This window comes from Populus alba, chromosome 12 (genome assembly GCF_005239225.2).
Source record: "Populus alba chromosome 12, ASM523922v2, whole genome shotgun sequence".
NCBI classification, from domain to species: Eukaryota; Viridiplantae; Streptophyta; class Magnoliopsida; order Malpighiales; family Salicaceae; genus Populus; species Populus alba.
Genome location: NC_133295.1, coordinates 12,241,811 through 12,250,069, shown reverse-complemented (window position 1 = coordinate 12,250,069; position 8,259 = coordinate 12,241,811). Strand labels below are relative to the sequence as shown.

General features: G+C 36.5%; 1 protein-coding gene across 1 annotated transcript; it reads left to right on the top strand.

Annotated features, from left to right (window-relative positions):
- Positions 1-1,278: 1,278 nt before the first annotated feature.
- LOC118044635 (probable serine/threonine-protein kinase At1g54610) lies at positions 1,279-5,979 on the top strand. Its single transcript, XM_035053040.2, has 7 exons — positions 1,279-1,905; positions 1,997-2,281; positions 3,220-3,537; positions 4,184-4,411; positions 4,638-4,738; positions 4,840-4,963; positions 5,439-5,979. The coding sequence occupies exons 1-7, from the start codon at positions 1,534-1,536 to the stop codon at positions 5,787-5,789; spliced, it is 1,779 nt and encodes a 592-aa protein (XP_034908931.1). The 5' UTR covers positions 1,279-1,533; the 3' UTR covers positions 5,790-5,979.
- Positions 5,980-8,259: the final 2,280 nt, after the last annotated feature.

Sequence of the window (8,259 nt, the reverse complement as noted above, 5' to 3'; positions counted from 1 at the left end):
GAAAAAATTAAATGAAAAGCTAAAAATAAAAAATTAATATTTTAGTTTTTCTTTGCTTGTTTTGCATACTCTAAAGGGAAAGCCAAATAAAATACTAAAATGCTTTTTTTTTTCTTACAAATACTATTTTTATATATCTCTTCAAAGAGCCAAAACCAACAAAGTGGGGCCACTAAAAAAAATAAACCAATTAAATATAGTCAATGTAGAAAAAAAAATAACATTAAACTTATTAAAAAAATAATAAAACACTTGTTTCTTCCACTCCAATATAAATGGCTCTTCAAATAGCTTTTTTCTATTGGAATAGATACGGTAAAAAAAAAACTATATTTATATTATTCAAAATGCTATTTTATCAATTTAGCTTTTCAAAATAACATTTTACATTGGAGATGCTTTAAGTATTTGAACTAGTTTGTGTGCATTTCAATTAATATTATACATTTTAAAATTAATAACCATGTAAGCTTCTAGTAATTCTGAAGTTTGTTAGACTCAAACTAGTAATTTTAAAAAAATAAACCTAAAACCTAATCAATTAAGCTATATCCCTTAAAATTAGTTATATCTTTCTTGATTTCAAGAGTTAGTATCGAATTTAATTTCACTTTATTAGAGAGGAAATGCATGCATGTCTAGATTCTCCTTTTCTTCTGCTGTGTTCATCTTTTTTAATGGACACGAACATTATTTTCCCACCAAGAGAAACCCACATGAATCCAATAAAATGGAACATCATTTATTCACTTTCGGGGAGACAAACTGGTGCCTGCAGGCAGAAAGGTCCCATACTTTTATGCCCTTCAATCTTATTTTTTCACTCATTCATGTCCCTACCTTTTCAAATCCTGTGACGTAGAGCCCATAAACAAAACGCCACCCCTCCTGGCTTCAGGCCCCCGGAAGCCACTTTCTATATCCCGACGTCACTACTTTTATTTTTTGTTTGAAAAACAGGTTAAAAAGTTTCACTTTACATGTTTTTTTTTTTTCCTTTTTAAAGTATCATTTTAAAAAGTAAAAATTATTATTTTAATATATTTATAAATAAAAATTATTTTGAAAACAACCTATTTTTGAAAAATAAATAAATAGAACTAATTATATAATTTAATTAAATCACTAAAATTACTTAAAGAAAACAAAAATCCTGTCCACCTTAACACTGACAATTGGCAACTCACTCGCTTCTCAGTGGCCCTCCTGTAAATATTTAAGACTCCATGTCTTAGTTTTTAAATCTATTTCTCAGCATCTTCACTGTCTCTCCCAAAAAACATGAGCTTACCTTAACTTCTTCGCGAGCTTAAAATTTCTCACCCCCCCCCCTCTCTCTAAAAGTTTTCTCCGTTCACGTTCCGTTCTTTCTCCGTTAAGTAATCCAAATGGTGTTTTGTTTGCTTCTCATTTAGTAATTTTCACTACGCTGTCGTTTCGAATGCTGTAATTTTAACAGAATCTCACAACTAGCGGTCTGCCGTTACCGGAAAACCACTCTGTTCCGATTCCTGATGTACATAACCTAAAATAATGGGCTGTGTTCTCGGAAAGTACACCACCAGGCGTCGCCAGAGTCGTGGAGGATCCTCCGACCGTGGCCAGAGCTCCGATGAACAAACCGTCACCGTCACCGAAGCCGTTAACGCCGCAGTGAGGGTTAAGAGGGAGAAACCAGCAACGATAACTACAACATCAACAACAACGCAGAGGCAGAAGGCAACAAGGGACACCGGCGAGTTCCAGGTGGAGGATGTTCAGGGGGCGACGGAACGCCGGAGGCCACGCCCCGAAGCTAGTCTGAAGTGCCAGCAAGGGTGGCCGTCGTGGTTAATGGCGGTCGCCGGTGATGCCATCGGCGATTGGACACCTCGCCGAGCTAACACGTTTGAGAAACTAGATAAGGTAATTAAAGAAACCAAAACTCATGTTAAATTATTTGAATTGCATTTATTGAATTGTTAACAATTTTTTCAATCTTTTTTGAAAATTTTAGATTGGGCAAGGGACGTATAGCAATGTGTATAAAGCAAGGGATTTAATAACAGGAAAGATAGTGGCTTTAAAGAAAGTGAGGTTTGATAATTTAGAGCCAGAGAGTGTTAAATTTATGGCAAGAGAGATTCTTGTTTTAAGAAGATTAGATCATCCAAACGTGCTTAAGCTTGAAGGTTTGGTTACGTCAAGAATGTCAAGTAGTCTGTACTTGGTTTTTGAGTACATGGAACATGATCTTGCCGGGCTGGTGGCACGCCAAGGGGTCAAGTTCACTGAGCCTCAGGTACATTGTTTGTTAATTTAAGATTGTGATGGTTTGTGTGGTTTTTTCGATTTTGTTGTAGTTTGTTGTGTAATGTGAGAATTAATGGGGTTTATGGGTGTAATTTTGGGTGGTTTGGTGTTGATGGATTTGGCTTTTGAGGCTATTGGAATGTTTTGGGGTGTTTTTTTAGCTTTTGGGTGTGCTGTACATTTTTGATCTAGTATGCTTAACTAGTTTCTTTTGAGGTTGTGGATATGCTTGTCTTTTTTTTTTTTTTCCTTTTAATTTGCCTGTGAGCTTTTATGTTACTTCAATCCATCTCCAAGGCTATGGGGTCCCATTGCCTAGTAGTTTGCATGTCTAACTTTGTTTATTTGTGATGTTATGGTGCATATAGCTTTCATACGATCAACATGATGTTTTGTATTATTTTGGGGCTTGAAGTTGGGTATGCTGTACATTTTTGATCTAGTATGCTTAACTAGTTGCTTTTGAGGTTGTGGATATGCTTGTCTTTTTTTTTTCCTTTTAATTTGCCTGTGAGCTTTTATGTTACTTCAAGCCATCTCCAAGGCTATGGGGTCCCATTGCCTAGTAGTTTGCATGTCTAACTTTGATTATTTGTGATGTTATGGTGCATATAGCTTTCATACGATCAACATGATGTTTTGTATTATTTTGGGGCTTGAAGTTTCCTGGAAAGTGCAAACTTTACATCGGCGCATGAATGAATACAGAAATCCCCCTTCTCAATTGGCTTTTCATTTTTTGAGAGGACAGATCAACTTTTCATCTTTAAAAGTGAACAAATGCAAAAAGAAAATAACTCCAAGATTTGCTACTTTTTGTGGCATTGGTTAATTTGATCGTTTAGCCACTCTGCTAACATCGAAATACCAGCCCAATTGAGATGCTTTTAACTGACTTGTACATTTCTTGATTTATTCCCTGTGCAGGTCAAGTGCTACATGACGCAGTTGTTATCTGGGCTTGAGCATTGCCACAACCATCGTGTTTTGCACCGGGATATCAAGGGTTCCAATCTGCTTATTGACAATGATGGAGTTCTAAAAATTGCTGATTTTGGACTGGCTACTTTCTATGATCCAGATCGCAAGGTTCCTATGACCAGTCGAGTTGTCACCCTCTGGTACCGCCCCCCTGAACTTCTTCTTGGGGCCACTAGTTATGGTGTTGGTGTTGACCTCTGGAGTGCTGGATGCATTTTGGCTGAGCTACTTGCTGGAAAGCCAATAATGCCTGGACGGACAGAGGTATTGTTTTTTTTTTTTTTTTCTAGCATACTAGGTTTAAAGATTTGAATGCAAATTCATTTGTTTTGCTTGAATGATTAAGTTGTCACAGCTGGAATCTTCACACAATAATTTAGGTTTCTGCTAATGATTAGTGTAGATGTGAGTCTATGCCCTAATTAGTATGAGGTTGTGATGTCAAGTCATATGCTCAGACATGAGTGCTAGGGTTGAGATATAGGAATAGCAAGACAGGAGGAATAGCCCCTACCTTTATTAATCATCTTGGGCTGTATATTATTACAGAATAATATGGTCTACTGGATTATGTTATGTAGATTTTGAACATTGTCAGGGAACTTGATAGCATCAAACCAAGTAATCTGATGCCCGTAGAAATCTTCAGTCGTCTGAGCTCCCAACCATGGAAACGTTCTGTTATCAGGAAACGTCAGACATAGTAGGTTAAATCAGTTCACCTTCAATGATTATATCTTGCATTATTTTGGTTTTGGAGTTTGTATTGCTTTTAGTGGTTTGGCATTATTATCGCAACCATTCCTCATTGTTTCTATAGATGATATTGTTGTGTTTGTTATTTTCTCTTTCAGCTGGCAGGTTCACTGCTCACAGTTGAGATTTACTTTTCACTTCTTTCCCTGCTTAGGTCGAACAACTACATAAGATATTTAAGCTATGTGGCTCTCCATCCGAGGAATATTGGAAGAAATCCAAATTGCCAAATGCTACACTTTTTAAACCACAACAACCATACAAACGATGTATAGCAGAAACCTTCAAGGACTTCCCCGCTTCTTCTCTGCCTTTAATTGAAACTCTTCTTTCGATAGATCCTGATGATCGAGTCACTGCCACTGCAGCTCTAAATAGTGAAGTGAGTGATTTTAACTTAATCATTTGCCAAGCTAGTATATATCTGTTTGAAGATGGCTTTATATTTTGAAAACTTTCAAATTAATATTTATTGTCTAACACAAGGACTTAGGTGATATATTCTTACTACTTTTACTTCTCCATAAATTTTAGTTTCCCAGAGCTTATTTCTGGACTGATATTATGCAATATAGAGTGTAATCTTGTCGTCTATTTTCTTACTATAGTTCTTCACCACCGAACCTTACGCGTGTGAGCCGTCGAGTTTGCCTAAGTATCCACCCAGTAAAGAATTGGATGTGAAGTTGAGAGATGAAGAAGCAAGAAGGTTAGTTTGTTTGTCTTTATCGCCTACCATATTTGGTTTTCGACCAGTATTCCTGACTATATGCTGAAAGATGATCTTTAATTATCTATTTTCCTTCTCAGGCAAAGGGGCCTTAGTGGAAAAGCTAATGCTGTTGATGGTGCCAGAAGAGTAAGAATACGTGATCGGCCTGGTCGGGCAATCCCAGCTCCAGAGGCCAATGCAGAGAATCCAGCAAGCTTAGATGTATGTAAAAGACTCTCTTGTTACCTTTATAGGACCTGTTTCTTTATTTAGCTCCTTTTGTTGCAAGATGCAGAAACATAGCCACCCCTGAATCCGTCCATCTTTATACTACTTGTTCATTCTGTGTCATTTCATTCTCGATGAGTTCCTAGGTATATATTTACTTGACTGTGTCTTGTAGACTTTTTGCGCAAGTCTAATTTTGAGGTTGCTTTTGTGATCTCTCTTCTTGATCTCTTTTAGTTACAACACTTTTCCTATCGTTAAAAAAACATGGCCAGTCACAGGTCCTTGTTATATGATGACATCCACTTTGTCCTAGGCATCTTAGGTCAGTTGTCAAATCAAGTGGTCAGAATTGTCAAATGGTTAGGTCCTGTACTTCATGATCTGCAGATTTCATTCGTTCTTTACCCTTCTTGGTTTTTCAAAGTAAAGTTTGACTTGAAACTCTCATCTGCTTGCTTCTATCCAGAGATGGAGAGCCATGACACAAGCAAACGCCAAGAGCAAGAGTGAGAAATTCCCACCTCCTCATCAGGATGCAGCAGTTGGACATCCCATGGACGCATCACATAAAGGTGGCCCTGTTTCATTTGGTCCATCAGATTCTTCCTTCAGTTCATCAATATTCGATTCAAAACCATCATCTATTAAAAGTGCTGGAGCCATTGGAGGTCCTTCCAGGAGAACAAAAACCAATAAAGAAGACCTCCAGATGGCTCCATCTCGAAAATTTATCCGTCCGTTTAATCCATCATCAGTCGGGCAATCAATGAATCAGTTATTCAAGGGTAAATCTGAGGTTTTTGGCAATCGGAGGTAGCAACAATCATGACTTGAAACTTTTCCTTTTGGGTTAGGTGTTTAGTTTTCATTTTGGTTCTTAAAATGCCTCTAGTTTTTGTTTTACAATTATTGCTTCCATTTGTTGTACCTCATCATATAAAGTGCATAATCTACACAACAGAGGCCATGGTGAGCCAGTCTATAATCCACTCCACCTTTCTTGTACAGTTGTTGGAAGTGGGCGTTTTCCAAGTTAAGATTAGAAGTGTTCTTCCTCATTCATCTCTATTAACTGTAAACCTTGATTCATTCATGGATATTCTGCGCACCTTTGAACTTGATGATAGTGTTACTGGTCAAGTACGTATTGCACAAGGAATTTATTCTTCCTTCAGGGCCTCCCTAGGAGTTGGAAGCTTGGGCAAGCAGTGCTATTCGGTGAGGTCCAAGGTTGGTGCCAGCAATTTCTAGTCATCCCGCGTGGCCCTAGCTTGATAAGATTTTGTGTTTTGTTCATGAGGCGTAAAGTACGTTGGACTACTTAATGAGTTCCCCTGCTGGAACTCATCGATGGAACGAACAGCGCAGGTTGTTCGAAGCCCAAAAGAATCTGCGTATTGCAGTACTGCAGTCTGCATGGCTACATTGATACATTGAATTTAGGGTTTAATCTGACGCAACTGCCAAAGTCAGGGATTGCGAGGATACAAATAAATCACCACTGGATCCAGGAGCTTACGAGAATTTTAGGTATTCCATGTTAGACTAACCCGAAGCTCACACACTAGTTTCTTTACCTTAAGTAAGGGATTGCGAGGATACAAATAATCTCACACATATTCTTCACGTTCTGCCACTTTTATCATCAAATTAATGATACTAGCTAGCTAGTTCACACCTAAACAGTAGTGTTATTCTTCAATTTCTTCTTTGCAAAAGGGCACTGCCATGAATTGAGGAAGACTTTAGGACGTCGGTCGAATCAGAGTTTAAAGCAAACATTCACAAATGAAAAAGTCTCTCATTCGTGCGTCTCTGTGTGTGTATATATAGCTAGGAAATGTCTGCTTTCTCTTTTCTCCTTTAGGATAATCTTCAATATCAACTGTTAAATGCTTTTCCAGCAAGTCTTTCTAGTATCTCCTGCCCCATTGAAAAGATTTCTGCCCTTAAAGTTGTAGAGAAAGTTCACATAAAAATGGACTTTCCTCGTTGAGTTATGGGTGTAGGTTGTTCTTTGTAAAATCAAGTTACACATGCTTATAGCTTAACTAGTTAAGTTTCGAAATTTATTTTTGAAAAATTATTGAGTCTGATAAAATTTCAGGATCACTGAGAGATATATATAATGATCGTTAATTTCAGGATCCATAAAATTAATTTGAGGTACGAGTGCCATAAAATTAATGTTAATTTTAAAAAAATTTACATATCTTAGTTGTTCTTGTAAAAACAAGTTTCGTTATGAAATGGAACAAGGATACTAAGTTAGTACTTGTCTTCATGTAAAAAAAAAAAACAAGAAAATAAAAAAATAATATTTAGTTATGTGTAGATAAATTATTATTTTTTTTTCATTAAATCTAAGAATATATAACTTCCCTTGAAAAATATCTGGAGCAGCTCACCTTTATATTTTCTAATATATTAGCTCTTGCTAAAGTCATAACTTGTAAAATTCAACGTGGTGGTAGCTCGAGAAAAATAAAAAGATAGTAAAAGAAGAGAGAAAAACAAAGAGAGAGAGAGAGAGAGAGAGAGAGAGAGAGAGAGAGAGAGAGAGACTCAACCAAGTTCCATGATAGTTCGGTTGTGATGAAAAAAATCAGTCCAAGAGAGGTGGGACTCATCAATTTACTACCTTTTAAAACAAAATATACTTTTAAAATGTTAATAGGTTAACACTTTGAGTTACTGTGATAGCAATTATAGTTTAAAATATTTTTTTAAAAATACTTTAAAATAATATATTTTTTAATTTTTAAAAAATTATTTTTAATATCAATATATTTTATTAAAATATTAAAAAAATATTTTTTAATAAAAAATTAAATCTTGAATGAACATAATTTAAACAGCGTTTCCGGTCGCGATTTTAACGTGTTTTCTTCCATGCTAAGCTTTCATTGGCAATCTCTTGAATCTTCACTATTTGCTTTCTTCAAGGCTTCAACAAGTTCCATCTCTCAGTGTTAATTTCACTTCCGCTTGTTTTGTGTATGCAGTCCATTTGTTTTCGTTGCCATGGCGACTCCGAAAGAACACAGAGCACATAAGAAAATCAATCTTCTCAAGAGGAGGAGAAGAGAACCCTTTGGCTCCTATGCTTGACCAGGCTGTCAAGTATCCTCTGCTGAACTCTACACTAAATATATCCTCGTACTTCTCATGGAACTCATTCATGTTTTCTTGTTTTTCTTCACCTCGTTATTTTAATTTGAAGGCATTCTGTACCTCGCGTGATTACATCAAGGTGACCTTCCATAGAATTGAGCCCGGACTTCATT

Coding starts and splice junctions, on each gene's coding strand:
- LOC118044635 (XM_035053040.2), top strand. CDS start 1,534: ATGGGCTGTGTTCTCGGAAAGTACACCACCAGGCGTCGCCAGAGTCGT. Junction 1,906..1,996: donor CGTTTGAGAAACTAGATAAG/GTAATTAAAGAA, acceptor TGAAAATTTTAG/ATTGGGCAAGGGACGTATAG. Junction 2,282..3,219: donor TCAAGTTCACTGAGCCTCAG/GTACATTGTTTG, acceptor TTCCCTGTGCAG/GTCAAGTGCTACATGACGCA.